The 18,228-nt window shown below is 34.1% G+C and overlaps 2 protein-coding genes across 2 annotated transcripts in view; both read right to left on the bottom strand.

Annotated features, from left to right (window-relative positions):
- The window catches only part of LOC150109933 (salivary peroxidase/catechol oxidase-like), a 42,303-nt gene extending 41,567 nt beyond the window's left edge, over window positions 1-736 (bottom strand). The window contains exon 1 of the mRNA XM_090397317.1: window positions 608-736. The gene's annotated coding sequence lies outside the window, so the exon portion shown is untranslated. The remainder of the gene's footprint in view (window positions 1-607) is intronic.
- The window catches only part of LOC150109932 (salivary peroxidase/catechol oxidase-like), an 86,776-nt gene continuing 68,708 nt past the window's right edge, over window positions 161-18,228 (bottom strand). Inside the window, exon 13 of the mRNA XM_090399634.1 lies at window positions 161-296. Coding sequence (XP_090255760.1) covers window positions 161-296 — 136 coding nt within the window. The remainder of the gene's footprint in view (window positions 297-18,228) is intronic.

Genomic DNA, 18,228 nt, shown 5'->3' with positions numbered 1-18,228 from the left:
AAACCACACTTACCGAGAGAGAAAATATAATTGTAGTATTTTTTTTAGTACAGAAGAAAACGCCCCATTACAAGTGTATTAGATAGATAACCACTGCGAAGATCGCTCGCACAGTAAACATTATCAACATATTTGGTAGCAGATGTATTTTAGCCACATTTCATGAAAGCACATACAGTGCTACAGCTTGATACTGATACAGGCTTCCTATTGATTTAGAAACTTCAGTACGAATAGCACTGAAAAAATAAAAGGAACGACATGCAAGGTACCTACGACATTCTTCAATGACTTCTCTAAGCAATATTAACAATTAGGAAGGATTAAGTAAAATATAACAAGTTCGAATTTGTTCATATCAGATGTTTTCATTGGCAAGCCCTTATACATTTTTCAAGCAATCACGCACTAAGCAACCATACAAAATAATGAACGAAATTACTTCCACTTTATATTTATTCCTTCCATGATTTGTTAGTCACAAATCATACTCGAGCTAACGCATTCACATGGTACTGATTAATTAATTTTAATTAATTGATAAATTATATTTAAATAAAAATTACAAATGTTTTCTGGTAGCTACGAAACACAAATGTAAACTTACGTTCTGCTGTACTTGAATCGCTGTGAGGATTCTTCAAGAAACTGTGCTTTAAACCTCAGTGTTGGGATAAACTTTGCGTTGTTTATGAATGCACGATCGTCTCCAATTAAAGTGTTTATTCATTTGACCGGAGTCCATTCCCACTTTGTCAGTAAATACTCTCAGTATTTACTGACAAATTCTAAGCAGATGACATCAGCGATTCGCGGGAATCACATTTCTTAAGAACGCACATGCCATCGCATGTTTAATAAACATTCTACTGCATCCAAAGAGCGTTTAAAATGCCAAAGCGTCTTCCCACTTGAGCAACGGATATGATGTAAGTCTACTCGTGCTTCCTCTCGCCAAGAAAATGTGTAACACGCGTGGGAGAAAATCATCAGTAAAAAATTTGATTAACTAAAGTTTCAGGAGATTCAGGAGAAAGATGGACTCTTACCAGGATGCAGTTGTAGGAAAAATACCTTTATTTTTACATACGGAAACAAACAAAAAAAAAGTTTCTATAATCCATACATTGTTTGCAAAAATACAAACTAATGTCGATAAAACATTTCAGTATCTTTTTTTTTTAAATCTTAATTCAGTATCTTAATTCCTAAAAAACAAGTTTTGGAATTTAAAAAAAAAATGATGTTTTAAGATACAACCTATTAATATAGCAAAAAAAATTTAAATTATCATTCCCTAGATTTCTAACGGCATATATGTTTTAAAGTAGAACTCCGATAACATGAGAACTGGGGAAGAGGATCAGAAATTAAGACATATGAAGAGGAGGAAAATGCAAAAGTTTCAGAGGGAGAATGTTACAGCCTTTAAAATAATATTGCCAAGGAATCTTTCCCTAGAGAACGTATAAATAAGTATTTTATATTACTGTACATAAATGAGTTTTCTCAGGTAAGGAATGGTATAAGGTTGAGTGTGAAAATACTTGTTTTCCTTTATTTGAAAAGACCGTATTTTTAAATTTTAAACGTTTCAAATACGGTCGTTCGTTCAAAATTTCCGACCGTGTTTGTAAACATAAAATAGTTCCTTGAAATAAAAAAAAAGCAGTAATGAAGATGGGAATGAAAATTTCTATTTTTGCCATTTCTTTCAGAATTTTATTTTTATATATCTTTCTTTCTTGCCCTTACGCTCGCTCTCTTTCATTCAGAGAGCGTGTTTGAGTAAATATATTTCTAAATTAATTAAATTTTCAACAATAGTAGTAGAAGAGCCTCCGTAGTTCATTCAGATAGAAGCCCTTTATTAGGAAAGAGACCTGGGTTCGATTCCCGTCTGTGACTTGAGGAACCTTAATCTGGTATATCTTTCGACTAATGGCGAGTTAGCTGATCTCATATGGAGGTGGAGGGTTTTTATATCCGGAAACTCGGATTTTCTTCCCCCCAGAACAGGAAAAATGGCTCCGTGAACCACACGATTTACAATCAGGGATACTGCTTTTAGGGCAGTAATTATTGTGTTTTACATGAAATTTTATATTCACATGAAAATCGATATATCCCATGACTACAATGCTATATTTTATACAAATATGCATTTGAAAAAACAAATAATAATAACAACATGTTTTTGCATGGAACCTGACTGAATTATTAACCAATATCGATACTCCAAAAATACTATACAAATTATTATTAAAATCAGCTGACACCTTTTTTGTTGTGACAACAGAGCGAACTGTTGTCACCAACCAGCAAGAACAAAGGACGTCGCATTTTAAAAGTCGCACTGCAGTTGCTAAAGAGAAGAAAGTCCAAAGATCACCAAGACATCAAAGATCACCAAGCATAAGAGCTGTAACAAGTGCAATAAGTCATTAAGTGACAAAGAGTACCCCCCCCTCATTCCTCTGGATGTGGTTGAAGACAACATTACCAACGCTCTGGGATCTCAGAACGCACGTGGAAGGCAAAAAGAGCTGCGAAACAGACCGAATGGCGCTGTCTACAATTCCGTGAGAAAATGAAGAACAAAGAACAGACCCCAAGCAAAAGCAACGAGTCACATTAAGGTAAGTCCCTTCCTGATCCTAAAATTACAGGTAACTTAGATTCATTCAATCTCATGGTTAAAGACTTGCTAAATACACGTACATGGAACAAATTAATAAAAAATTTGAGGAGTATGAACATCACGTATGAACATTACATACAGTAACGTGACTCTTAAAGAAATGTTAGGAACTGTGCGAGACAAAGTCTAAATTAACTGTAGCGATAGACCCACAAGAAAACCTTAAGCGCGAAATTGAAGAATTACAGAAAGAGATAAACATCCTGAAATGCCAAATCGAACACATACCACAAAACGAACGAAAAAAAAAAGAACTTCAAATACAGGAATACCAAAAGAAAAGACAGAAAACTTAAGCAACATAGTGCAACTGATCGGCACCAAAATTGGCATTTCAGTCACAACCACAGACATCACTTCTATTAACCGAGGCTCGCATAAAACAAAGAGAGACTACCACCAATCATCGCTCGTTTTACCACAGCAGAAGTCAGAGAGACTCCATTCTTGCAACAAGCAAAAAAAAAAAAAAAAAAAAAAAGCCGACAACATCTATTCTAACTGACAAGAAACTCCCAACAATCTACATATCTGAACATTGGACTCCATACTTTAAAAATCTTTTATACCGAGAAAGGGAAACAAAAACAGAGAAAAACTACAAGTTCCTGTGGACTAAGGATTCAAAGATATTTATGAGACAGAAATGAAAACACTCGAGTTTATATAATTGCAAGGAATCCAACCTACACAGTCAACCAATATGAAATATTAACGTTCCGCATCCTTAAGAACAGGATTTAAAATTACTTTAAAAACTATGTCATGGATATCTCAAATCTAGGCGAACATATCCAGTCAGAAAATATGAACTTCAAGGTCTTTAACTCTTTGAAAAATGGACAGACAACATTTCCACTAATACCAACTTCACTATCATACACGCAAACATAACAAGTATAAAGAAACACTGGCTTACATTTATAGCACTGCTCAACTAAATCTTGATAAACATAGATGTAACTAATATATTGACCGAAGTTGCCAGAAACGACCCAGAAAGTCATGCATGCAACATTAATAATTATCAAACCTGCAACTTATGTAAACCAAAAAAATGGCATCGTGACATTTATCAAAGAAAATATCAGCGTGACGGAAAAACAAACTCGTTCCGAACATGCGGAAACACTGAAATTAATGAACGAAGAGCCATTTTCTTTTCAAATACTGCGTTACATGGACCCTGAGAGTAGTTGCAATGGATGCTAAATATTTTGCGTGTTACTGATGTTGCATATCCTGAAACTTCGTAACTTATAATATTATGTGACCTTCCAAGGCGTCCTTGGATTCATTATGGGAGGGCACACTACACAACTCACATTTCTCATCTAACCAGTCCTTCTACTACCCACTACGACAATACCATCATCAATACACAACGCCATCTACCCTCCAGCAGTACCACCAATAGTATTTTGTGTCTGTAAATTGTATGTGTTCTCATGACTGATTTGCCTGTATGCGGAATGAAAAACCCGAGTTTCCATAAAAAAAAAATCTCTCCTGTATATGAGATCTAAAACTGCGGTAACAGATTTAACACCTTCAACTGAAAAAGCACATGTAAAGATTCCTCTCATCACGTCTAGATTCGATTTCTACCCTACGGAGCGTAGAAATCGAACTGTTTGATAATTTTCCTGGCCAATGGCTTGTCCACAGTTTGTTTGGGATTTACGGACAAAGCAACTAAGGCTATGATTTCAGTGTATTATGTATATCAACTGCTTATAAACCGGACATAAAGAAGGCTAGTTTGCCTTTTTTGCGGGATGATAAACCAAAATTTACGGGATGGGGTTAAAAAGGTCTTTGGCTCCTTATGAGAACTTTAACTCATCTTCAGTTTAAAAGCGCTGATATAGGTTCTACCCGTCCTATACAAGATTTGAACCCAGCTGTTTCCAATCAAAGAGCATCGCGATATTGAGTAAGCTAGGGAGTCTCTCTCGGCCACGGATAATTTACTGAAAATCATCAACGAAATGCTCTTTGAATGTTTTTGGATTTTTAGATCTTTATTAGTGTGACAGGTCTCCTGATCTGTCGAAAAGATATGGCTATCTGTAAATGAGTATTTTAATTATTAAGAAGCGTTATCTGATGCATATTCAACCTCTTATAGCGGGAAATGATGTCTTTGGTCTTGCTTAAGAAAAACAGCTACAAAAATTCACCATCATGACAAACTAAAATTTTATCTTCGAGTACTGAACGATATGTGGGTCAACCCTTGGCGTAGACCATCACCGTACGTGCAGATAGAAATTTGCCGAAATCATAAGCATATGAAATTTTAATATATATTTTTATATCCTAAAATATTTGACTCCTATAAAATGTTATAGGGGCCAAATCTTCATAAATAATCTGTGAATTAATTATCCTTAATTCATAAGAATACCCCACATACAAAACTATCACTTCACTACTTCAGAAAGTCTACTTGTAACTTTTATCTGAATACTTGGAATGCACATTAAAAGGATTCTTGTTGGGACCAGTTGGTTGAGCAGACGTTCTGTGCAAGCAATCTCAAACTGTTTGCTGATAATAAAATCCTAGGAGTAGCTGTTTTCACGAAAAAAAAAAAAAAAAAAAACCTGGAAAGTGTCAGTATGATTGTGATTGAATTACTCATGCTAGCAAATTTATTAGTAATTTTATCTCAAATATTTACATGATAGCCAATATAAAGAAACACTGATAGGAGAAAAGCGAGTGGATATTAATAAAAAGACCCTGGCTTGAAGAGTTTGGTCTTACCCCCAAGTAAACAAGGAAGCTCCGTGGTGCGGTTGGTGCGGACCCTATTTAGAGAGGTCCACCTTTTTCGAGGTAGGCTAAACCCTAATGGAGGCCTGTTCAGGTTAAAGATAGTCTGTCAGAATACTGGGGCTTGGGGAGTCCATTCCGTGTGCCATGCTATTGTTGCATCACAGCCTTCAGTGACAAGTGTTGTGCGATTTTAATAGGCGGGTGCCTGGACTTAAACCTCTGTGATGTAAAGCTGTTAATATCAGCGTATATAGGACGCAGTGGATTCAAGCAAATTTTATTATATTTGCAAATCATGTTTCCTCGGCGTCGTAGCTGTGGCGGTTTTTATGTATGTGGCTCAGAACTGGTGGCCAGTATGATGGAGTAGTCTTTATTGTTCCAGAAATGATATGCATTGTCTGATTCAGGATAATATCATTTAATTTAACATATGCACTCTTCAGCTAGAGAGCTGAGCAGTATTCAGTAGTTGAGTAAACGAGGCCAAGAGCACAAGCCCCCCACCCCCAGATTGTTCTGACAAGTTTGGGCAGTATATTATTTCTAGTTCTGAGTTTGGCAGCAATATTGAAGAGATGTCTATTAAAGGAGAGGGTTCTATCCAGGGGTTATGCCCAGATACTTTGGATTAAAATTGTGCGGTAATATGTTGTAATTTAGTGGCACTCTTAAGATTTCATGTGCCATGCTATTGTTCAAATGGAAACAGCATGTTTCAGTCTTGCTAGTGCTTGGAATAAGACGCCATTTCTCAAAGTGGTTTAGCCCTCTAGATCAATAGTTAATATCTGCTTTATAGTGCAGAAGTTCTGGTGTTGGGATATGATGCACAGATCATCATCTTATGTAAATTTTCTTGATGCTGTCCTTGAAAGGTCAAAAATATACAGATTGAATAGAAGAGGCGCCAGACCTGACACTTATGGGAGTCCATTCTTAAGTGTCATTGGCTTGCTCATATCATCATCTATAACTACTTATATTGTTCTATTAGACAGAAAAACGTTGATCAGATGAGTCCTTGTAAATCATGCCATTCCTCCATACGATGTCGTACGCTCCATCAAGTCTATAAAGACTGCACCAGTTTAAGGCATTTTTCGAAATAGATTCTATATGAGTTGTTAGGGCAAAAACTTCATCTTTACAGCTGTGCCCAGGCCTGGAACTGGCCTATTCATGAGGGAGAGTGTCAATAATACTAGTACTAATTCTATTGTAAATATGTCTTTTTAATAGCTTAAGACAGACACTGAGCAGTGCTATAGGTCAATAATTTCAGTTTTATCAGCGGACTTTCCAGGTTTTATTCTTCGGTTTTTTAAATGCTTCCGGTAATCTGCTGCTGTGTAAGATATTAGAGGAATTTTGTCAGCCATACCACTGTATTTGGTCCAGAGTTTTTAAAATAAAAAAATAAAAAAATTCAGGGTGAATTTATCAAATCCAAGTGCTTTACCAGTTTTCACTCCCTGGAGTCTAGCAAGAAGTTCTTCTTTGGTGAATGGATTCGATAGATTAGTCGAATCAGAACAACCCTCTTTAAGTTTGGTCATTTCTTCCTGATTATTTTAGTGTTTTGTTTTTTCTGATTATTTCTTTGTTTAGAAATGCCACACCCGATTCGAAATGCATTGCAGGTACACAGAAATCAGGAATATAAAATCTCCATCTGATTTTTGAGAACTTTCTTGGATAATAATATAAAATTCTCATCAAAGGATTAAATTTATTTACAATTAATACAATATTTATAAATATTTTGAAATGTATTTAATAAATTGATGATATTTATTAAACACCATTTCCATTTTGCAAGTGTTCGATATACAGATTACTAGTTTCAGAAATGATTATTCTTGAAATCATTAAAAATTTATTTGCTCTGGAATAATATTTATAGGGGGAAAAAATATATATATATAATAATTTACATCCACTCATCACAAGATTATATGGTCTCCCAAAGATACACAAGGAAAACTGCCCACTGAGACCAATTGTAGATAGTATTGACCTACCTACAGCTTATCTAAGTTTCTGGCTTCATCTTTAAAAGGTTTAAAGATGAAGCCAGAACCTCCTCCTATCTTCTCATTTCTCTCAACCGCCACAGTCTGGCTAAGGCTATTAATTGGGGACTTTATGCAATATAATGCAACTGGCTTGTCTATTTCTTCTGCACATTTTTCAGGGCCTTTACTACTCCTTCTATTCATAAAATCTTTCAGTTCTGTCCTTATGCGCAAAATGCTTAACATATTGACTTTCTGTGTTACAATTATTACTTAAATGTTTTATTTCCGGGCTTTTAACTTTTTTTTTTAATTTTATCACGTCATTAAATTGCGAGTGAATATATTATTCAACACGACACAAATATCCAATAAATAAAATAAAATCCCCTTTACAAAATCTAAACTAGCTCAGTATTGAATGTGCATGATAAACCGATCTCTCGGTTTTAATGATAATGAAAAGGCATCCCTCTTGTCGGAATCGCTTAATGTTGATTACGTCTTCATGATTCCAGCAAATTGCACACAACAAGACCTTATTCACAAACTGATATCTTATCGGAACTTTCAGTGCCACTTCAGAAGGGTAGTACATTCATTAGTTTTGTGCGTCGGGTTATAGAAACAGACCTATTTTTCATCGATGATAAAGATTATCTTGAAGAAAGACTCAAGAAGCTCAATATAGTCTGTTCATTTATTGAAGGACATTTTGGCAGTCCATGTCGACTTGGCCCAGCTGATGATAATAATTTTATTGTTCTCATTGGAATAACAAGTGCGACTAACAATCTATGAGTCTTTGGGTCAGCCGTACGTATTCAGTGAGATTATCCAGTATATTGATTTTAAGTGAGTACTCGTGTGGAACGAAGTTTGAGTCTTCAACCTTGAACTTTAGAAATCAATGATGCAGTGCTATTCATTTTCTTATATTTTCTTACCCCCCCCCCAAAAAAAAAAACTATTTTTTGTCTTGTGTATATATCCATTTAAAAAGGCAACTGTGCAGATAGCGCTTGTTTATGACGTCAATGTAATACGAACACAGAAATGTTTCGGATGTAGTGAAGAACATATTGCATCATCTAATCTAATCTACCAGGTAAAATCTATCAGATTTAAGATTTACATATTTGTTTCTATAAAATTATTTTTTTATTGCAAACATTACTTCGCTATCCATTCGATTCTATGTATGGGTACGAGTAGGAAGTTAATTCTGAAAAAATTAATTAGACTAAATTAATAGTGGATTCTGCTATTATATATATATATATATATATACAGAAATTCGTAGTATATTATTATTAACATTTTAATGAAATACAGTACACATATTCAGTTAGATATTCAATTAATTTTATTCAAATAAGATCTAATTCAAAAAATATAGTTATCTATATTCATTCGTATTCAATTAATTTTATTCAAATAAGATCTAATTAAAAAAATCTAGTTATTTATTCATATTAAACTAGATATCCACAATACTGAAGATATTCCTTATATCCTTATAAGGAATATCTTAATCTTAAAGGGGCGAAGCAAGAATTCAATTTCATCTTCCCCGTTATCTGTACAGGACAGTGTAGGGATAAGGTGTTATTGAGCTATTAAAGCTCTGATCAGGAGGGTAACAGCAATAGCTGTGCCTCAGTTAGAACTTCATTGGCTACAGAATTGCCATCCATTACCCTCCAAGAGTATTGGATTGCAAGCCTGAAGATATTGTAATTTTCCATAATTTTATATATATACTTTATTCTGTTTTAAAAAGGTGTGTTATTAAAACAAAGGTGTATTATTATAATATTAAAAATTCTAATGAATATATATCTTTTTAAATAAAATATAAAGCAATAATAAAGTTGCCATAATGATACCCGTTTTTATAAAGAAAGAAAAGTTTAAAAATTATTTAATTATATACTATTGTTTTTCTCACTAACGTATTTTCTGATTAATGAATGAAATTACACGTTACTAAGTTTCAGTGTTTGTAACTTACGAACAAAAATATTACACCATGCGTTTGTGGTGCAATACCAGCACAAGTAGAGTAACCCTTCTTTTCTTGATACTTTGATGATTTTATAGTGACAAAACATTTCAAAAGGCTTCCTAATTTTACGTTTCATCTTAATAAACATATTACCAAAATAAGACACCACAAGAGATTCAAACGATCGCTCTCTCGGTTGAAATATTTCTGATAATAGGTTTTTCTTAAGGACAGCATCAAACGAAGCTATCCTACTTTCTAAGTAAATGCATGCTTAATATTGGAAATAAAATGCTTAAAATAAACTAATTTTTCCATAAAAGTTTAAAGAGAACCATAAAATTAATAATAATAGTAACAATAATAATAATAATAATTTCTCTTAAATGTCAAATAATACTATATTATCTATCAATTAAATTACATACATATACATACAATTTAAATATATATACAATTTAAATATACATACATATACATACAATTTATATAATACATATAATACACGTATTTATATAATACATACAATTTAATATAATTGCATATCCAGTGTGGTGTACGGGATAAGAATAGTCCCACTGTAGCACATGCATGTCGTACAAGCGACTAAAATGAAATTACCCAGGGAAGATAATGGATGGTAATGCTGTAGCCAATGAAGTTTTAACTGAGACTTTGCTGTTGCTATTACCCTCCTGCCAGCATCAGAACCTATAGCTCTATATTACCCTATCCATATGTTTTCTTTACAGATAAGGGGGAATAGGAAAAGCATTTTTGCTTCACCAATATAGCCAATATATATATATATATATATATATATATATATATTGGTTGAAGTTGAAGCAATATTAATTTCTCAGCACAGCAACGAGGACTCGGTACTTATTGAAATTACGTACAGAGGAATTAAAACGTTCGCTGCAAGTATGCATCTAAACTATCACACTGACATAAAATATGACTTAGAAAAAAATGAACAACAGTGTGGATTTTAACATCAACCACGGCTTAATTATGGGAATAGATAGCAATGCCCATTCGGTTTTATGGTTTAACGAGAGCACAAACAATAGAGGTAAAAATTTGGAAGAGTTCATAGCATCAAATTCCCTACACATACTAAACGACGACTGTAACACTCCATCATTCGAAAATACCAGAGGAAGCAGCTTCATCGATCTAACAATGGTAAACAGCGCTATTTTACCCTGGGTTTCTGAATGGAAATACGAAGAAGAGGAAAGCTGTTCTGACCATCGCATAATAAGTTTCATCGTCAGTAACAAAATTTAAACGAAATAGACAACAAAAGCCACCGCATTAACATCAAATACTTCACCAATAAAACCAACCTAGAGAAATTTATAAAAACATTAAAAAGAGAATTTTCACTCTTAATCCCAGAACATCACTTTAATGCGAACAGCGAAAAACAGCTCAGCTTAGACAAAAACCTAGCCAACGCATCATTGCCATATGAATAATCAAAGGATACAGGACAATATCTTTAGAGGCAGCTTGTGTTATTGCAGCTCTAACACCGATCTGCCTGAAAATACAAGAATTATCTCTTATATATGAAGTCACTTCCGGAAGATATATCGAAAGTTACAAAATCGATCCAAATTGCTACGAACGTCCGCTTCACTACAGTAAGTGGCCTCACTCAGCAAAGAAAACAAATATTAAGGAGAAGGAAAGCTCTGAAAGTGACGAATTCCAAATATACACTGACGGAAGCAAAACCGAAAGGAGCGTCGGTTGTTCGTCCACTGCATACAATTGACAGTCCATAATACAAGAACGCTGTTCTAGACTGCATCCTCTCTGTTCCAACAACCAAGCAGAACAACTTGCTATAATTCAGTCACTCACATATCTCCAGGAATTAGAACTCAACACCTCTCAGCAAAAGACAGCAACAATCTACAGCGATAGTAGAAGCACTGTAGACGGCATAAAAAACCAGAACAACTATATTGCATTGGTAGAACAGACAAGAAATCTGGTTTGAAATCTCACTCTAGAGGGATGGGAAATCAATTTCTGCTGGGTGAAAGCGCATACTGGAATAGCAGGAAACGAGAGAGAGAGAATCGGTTGGCTAAAGAAGCAGCTAGAAACGAATGGCTAGAAACAAGTTACCAGAAATTCTAGAAATCTGCAATAAAAATATTTGCAGAAGAGAAAAGTCTAGACATGTGGGAAGAAGAATGGAAAACATCAAAAAACGGATCAACAACAAAAGAATTATTTCCTAGCATCAGAAACAGACTCCGGCTGGAAAGACACCCCATTTCTCCAGGTTTAACCACGCTACTAACGGGACACGGAAAACTAAGACACTACCTTCACAGATTCCATATCCTGGAATCACCATCGTGCATTTGCAGTCCACACCTTCAACAGACTGTTGACCACATACTTTACGACTGTCAGCTATTGGACTCCATCCGGATGCCCCTAATACAACACGTCATCACTTCCGGAGACAAGTGGCCAGTGTCAAGACAGAGAGTTATCGAAAACTATTACATAGAATTAACTAAATTTGCTAATAAAATCAATTTCAAATCAAATCAAATCAAAGAAATATTTGCCCTAATTATGATTGGGTTGTTGCATTTTTCTTTTGGGAGAAAAAGACAATTTCAGAGAAGAGGAAATTATTCGTATTCTTACGTGATCTCAAATTTAACGAATAATAAATAGAATAATTAACGACAAATTAACAAATAATAGTTTCTTTTAAAAAAGTTTCATATTTCATTTATTTAATTCCTCGGTTATTGTGCAATAGAGGCTAACAAGAAGCGAGAACGAAGAGCCAAATCGTCAACTTTAAGTAATTTATATTTTTGCTTTCTGGGTTTCATCTGTTTTGCGTGGGTGAAGTGCGAACTGGCTTGGTCGGCAAGTTTTTATATATAATATAGAAACGTTTTTAATATATAATTTTTGACAATTTATAACTTTTTTGCCCATATTTACAATGGGAAACAGTATTGTACTTGAACGAGGTTAACTTCGTCTTTCTCTTCTAAATTTTACATCTTTGAGAATTTCAAATGTACCAATGAAATATAGCACTCTCCTCCGTTATTGTTTTCTAATATACAGTATCTTAAAACAAAAACATTGTCCCCCCCTCCTTGCAGGTTTGGTTACAATTAATTGATAAATTAAAGTATTAAAATTTATCCTCCAATTAATTTCATTAGACCAATTCAGATGAGCACCCATGTGCTATACACTCCTAAATCTTTCATACATCGATAAAAATATAATTATAAGATCAAACTAACATAAATTTTGTATCGCAGGTTGTATAAGCCAACAGCACACCCAACCGAAATGGGCCCTCGACGACACTGATATATACAGTATATATATATATATAAACGAGTCGTGTTAAAAAAAAAAAAAGCCGACCTTTTAAATAATACGCCAACCGACACTTAGAGCGCAGTGCGTCTACTTAGCGCACCTAGCGGCAGGTTTTGTCCACACTGCCATTTGTCCCATTCTGCTATGGTTATTAGTCGCCGAATTACATCCGCTGATGTGAGCACGTGCACAAGGTGTCGGTCGGATTAATAACAAAGTATCAATGGAAGAGCTTGAAGAACGTGTGTCTGTTCTGAAATTTTGCTACAAACTTGGTAACGATGAGAGGTGGGTTTATGGCTATGATGTTGAAACTAATATGCAATCGTCGCAGCGAATGGGTATAAGGGTCTCCTCGACGGAAAAATGCATGGATGATTCGATCAAAGATCAAGGTGATGTTTGTGCTTTTTTTATTTTATTAGAAAGGCATTGTCCATTATGAATTTGTACCACGTGATCAGATGGTAAACAAAGAGTTGTACTGTACCAGGAAATTTTGTGTGTTTTGTGAAAAAACCAAACTTGGATGGTTATTTGGTAACACATCACACATCCGTCTGATGTTTTGCCATATAACTTAAAACTTAAAACCACTTTGAAAGGATCGATTCCAAACCATAGAGGAGATTCAGGAAAATGCGATAAGATAACTACGCGCCATCACAGAAAGTGCGTTCCAGGAAGCATTCCAACAATGGAAGAAACGTTGGGAACGGTGTATCGCCAGTAGAGGGGGATACTTTGAAGGAGGACAGTGCTTAAAATCTTGTGAAATGAGCAAAAAAGTCTTTACAGTAAAAAGTTCGTTTTTTTATTTTTTATTTTGTATTTTTATAACTCGCCTTGTGTATACATATTGATCTCCAAATATATATGTATATTTCTGGCGGAACTCCTAGCGACATCACGTGGAACGCTGGTTGGGAAACCTGTTCTGAGATTATGTAGAATAGCTCTGTTAATTGAACGTAAAGAACTTAATTTGGCACACAAAGTATGCCAGCATTTTTAAATTGAAATAAATAAATAAATAAAAAATCAGAAAATTAAATGAAATTGATTAATTTACAAATGGATACTGCTATTCATATAACAGTGGTATAATTCATGAAATTGGACACAAAAATTCAGTGCAAAACAAATCCTTTAAAAGGGTTCATAAATCAGCGTATAACGCGAACGATGCCATAGAAAGAATAATATGTTATACAAACGGTGTGAAAGGCAAGATATTTATATTCAGTATTTTATTTATGAAAAAGTTGGACTATGCATTAAGAGGAAGGCGCCAAAATTACAATCAAATCTTTCCCCACTTTTTTTATCTGCTTGAGTACTGTCTCAATTAATCTTCTCTCCAGGAAAATATGTTTTTGTCATAAAGTCGTCTAGTTTACTTCTAATCACCGTGCATTTATCCTTTTTTTTCCCCCATTCTTTTCATTTGAATACTTCGATGTTGCATCGAAGTATTGGAGATTCAACAAGGTGAAGTCTAAAGCAAGAATAAGAAGAATACTCTTATCATTACATGTAATTCGTAATTTATCACATCGACCGTGTGATCACTCGAATTTTTCTCACTTTTACTCTCTCTCTCTCTCTCTCTCTCTCTCTCTCTCTCTTTCTGCTTTTGTTATCTTCCACATGGCTCTCTTCACTATCTCACTTTCGACATTCACTTGCGAAATACTTGTTACGCATTCTCTTGCCATGTTGCTCCCAAACAACAAACCTTTCTTCCTCTGTAATGAGTACATCTCATACACATACCCCCCCCCCTCACCAAGTTGTCCCAAAAACATCTCGATCGCTGTTGTTCGTTTACATGTTGGGATCATGTGCTGCACTGTTATCATAGAATGCTATAAATATTTACTACTACTAATAATAATAATTATGTATTTTACACGCCTTTAAGGGCCACGGCTATCAAGATTGGCTTTCGTAACCATAATTTAATGAATACGGTAGTTTAGTCGTGTTTCTAAATACTTTATTTATGTTTGAATAGTGTTTACCTTGCGGATCCCCTAGTTACAGGACGATAACCACTCTGCATCACCGTATAAGACCAGCGGAAAAGTCATGGGATTCCAACCCAGAACTTTTGCAATAAAAACAGTTAGCTGGAAATTGACTGAACTACTAGAATCTTGTAAATAAACTAAATCGGACTAAATCCGAATATAAACATGAAAGTGGGTTAATCTAAACATAAACTACACCAATTCGAATTAAATCTAAATATAAAGTAAAACCAACAAGAAAGTAAGCATATCATTAATTTTTATCAAAATAGGTTTATTTTTTCGGAGTAGGTTTTGGCTAATCACGATTTTCTTCTTCTACACTCACATTTTATAAAACTGATTCTTCAAAAGCACATCAAACAACGGATTAAAGTGTCAGATATTTTGAAAGAAATTACAATTAACTTAAAATATTCCTAAGGTTCCCTTTACGACTAACCACATTTTCCTTAACTGTTTACATTAACCAATTCTCCTTAACTCATTTAAATTACAATCACTTCATAATAGAATCAATAACTTAAATTAATTTGTCGTTGATGATAATATGATGATGATGATGATATGATGATGTTGATGATGATAATAGTGACTGTTATTAACCCAAGAAATGAACTTTCCTAACTTGCATTTTTCATTCGCTTCGTTTTATTGATACGATAATAATCAAGATCCAGTTTCTATGTTTATTACTATTCATTCTCCTTAAAAACAATGTTGGTTCTGAGAAGAGTGTTAACATTTCTTCTTCATGGAACTGATTTCTAAATTTCTTGCTATTTACTGTTCTTAGTAATTTTGACAAATATATTATATCAAATGAAGTTAAACTAGACCCAATTCATATGATAAGCGGTTATTCCTCGTTCTAGAAACCTTGCGACTTGTGATCATAACGTCGTTACATGATATCCTTGAAGACCGAAAGTATATAAACAGAGCGTAACCTTTAGTCTAGATCAGGGGTGGGGAACCTTTTTAGTATCAATGGCAAAAATTGCTAATTTAAAAACTTCCGCGGACGACTGGTAAATTTTAACTCTTATATATAGTGTATGTAGTGTGCAATACATATCTTACAAGACGTAATATTATATGTAATATAGCTATTTTTGGTTTTGTATATTTAATTATTTAAATTTAAATAAATTTAAATTATTATAAAATTTCATTTACATATACATACGAGTACATCACCAAAGGGGCGAATTGAAATAGACTCGCTGGCGAAATTTCGCCCGTGGAGAGGGGTTCCCCACCCCTGGTTTAGATTCACCGCTTCTTTTCTGTAATCACTACTTTTAAGCATCATCATTAAACTCCAATGGCATGTCTGGCTAGCCAATTCATTGTTGAATTGTTATTCAAATCAACATATCATGATGAAATTGTAACACGCCGTATACTACATGATTAGATAAGATTATGTCTAGATGACATGCATTTTATTTTATTTTTTTAAAAGAATTGTTTAATAATTCGAATGGAATTTGAGACTAGAAAAATTTAAAGACAAAAAAAAAAAAAAAAAAAAGAGAAATATATCAATGTGATACCGGTTAGAGAAGAAAATAATATTTCTTTTATCTATATTGTTATCTGTATTATTATCATTATTTATTATTATTAGCATTGGCAGTAGTAGGTATATGTGATCTTTTGATAATTTACTTGACATCAGATAAACAGAAGAAAATACCGCACTTATAAGAGCGACTCTGGACACCAACCAAAGTAACCTTTTTTTCTAGATTTTTTATTAGATTTCTGAATCAGTCAGTCATTGGTATAGATAGACCATATAATTATTTATTTCCCTACAGGGACAAAATTTGATGGAACCCGTGCAACTAAAAATTATCTGACCTTAAACGCACACCATAATCAAGCAGTGATACTAGTTAGAATTAAGAACATGATATAGGAGAGATGCCTGCTGTATTCTCAAAGAGAAATTCACCCAATTTCCCCTGTGGAGATAGGCTGCCTACTTGACATTACATCATATATGATATCATGACCCTGATATGATTTCAACCTCAGTTATTCTAATTGACGACAACGTTTTGCTTATTACGTAATGTACACTCTGGAAGTTCATTCACTGATGATTGAACGGTCGATGTCAGTGGTTCGAGCTCGTGACAGGGAAAAGTGAAATCATAGTCAACCATCGAGTTATCTCTTGGCTTGTCTGTTCACTTTGCCTTGGAGCACCGTATTGAGTAACTCTGTCGGGATAAGCTACACTCATCGAGGTCAACCGATGCTCGAATCAATTCACGTTTTAATTCCATTGACTGAGTTAGTCAGTCAGTCACAGTCGTGAAGTTTTCTTCTGGGTATTCCAGTGTTCCCTCACAAACATCCAAATGGACCTTGGAACATGTAAGCGTTGCAGACAGCTACTCATATTAAATGTCATTTATTTTTTAGTAATAAACACAGTTATTTCACTTGATCTTTCTGTGTGTGTGTGTATGTGTGTGTGTATGATTTCTGATAACGAAGATGGCGTAAATTTTCTTTCTATATTAATACTGGAAAAAATATCACGATATACAGTATAAAGACACCAATAGAAATTACGCAGGTTATTTAGGATACTTTCGGATTGTTGAAGTGGATCGCGAATCCAGAAATGAGGGATCACCATACTCTTAAGAAACCAGATAAAATAATCTTTTAAACTAATTAATTAAGAAAAACGTGAAGGATCTTGTATATGTAGTTTAACTGTAGTTCAAATGAAGCTTTTGTTAAATGGCATCGTTTCTTTTAACAAAAATATTTAAGTATCCATAAAATTTTTATCATATTCTAGTTTAATTTAAATGTATTATAATATATTGATTACGGAGTGTTTGGAATTTGCAACATGATATAACGAACACATTTTTAAGTTTTGTTTGTACTTTTGTACTGTTTATTCTCAGCTTGATGGTTGGTTGGTGAGATACTTCACCTTGGAATTATTATCGAACAAGGTGTTTTCTGTTGCCTTCCTTATCCAATCGTATTCTATATCTGTATGAGATCTGCTAACTTAACTTTGATCAAAAATATCCGAATACCATTCTTCACACCATAGACGGGATTTGAACTCCGTCGAAACCAACTGAGTTGCGGAGGCTCTTTTCCCATTACTTAAGAGCTATAAATTATTTGACATAGTTCAACCAAAAGATCGGAATATCGCGCCTTTCGACTGAAAATTAACCAAGGTCAATTTTCGTTGTCACCAGAGGAATCTTTATATGGATTTTTTTTTCTTTTCATTTTTCAAATGAA

Source organism: Typopeltis vanoorti, chromosome 1 (assembly GCF_054136105.1).
Source record: "Typopeltis vanoorti isolate ZY-2024b chromosome 1, IOZ_Tvanoo_1.0, whole genome shotgun sequence".
In the NCBI taxonomy this organism is placed as follows: domain Eukaryota; kingdom Metazoa; phylum Arthropoda; class Arachnida; order Uropygi; family Thelyphonidae; genus Typopeltis; species Typopeltis vanoorti.
Note: the sequence above shows the minus strand (reverse complement) of the source record. Positions and strands in the feature narration are given on the sequence as shown.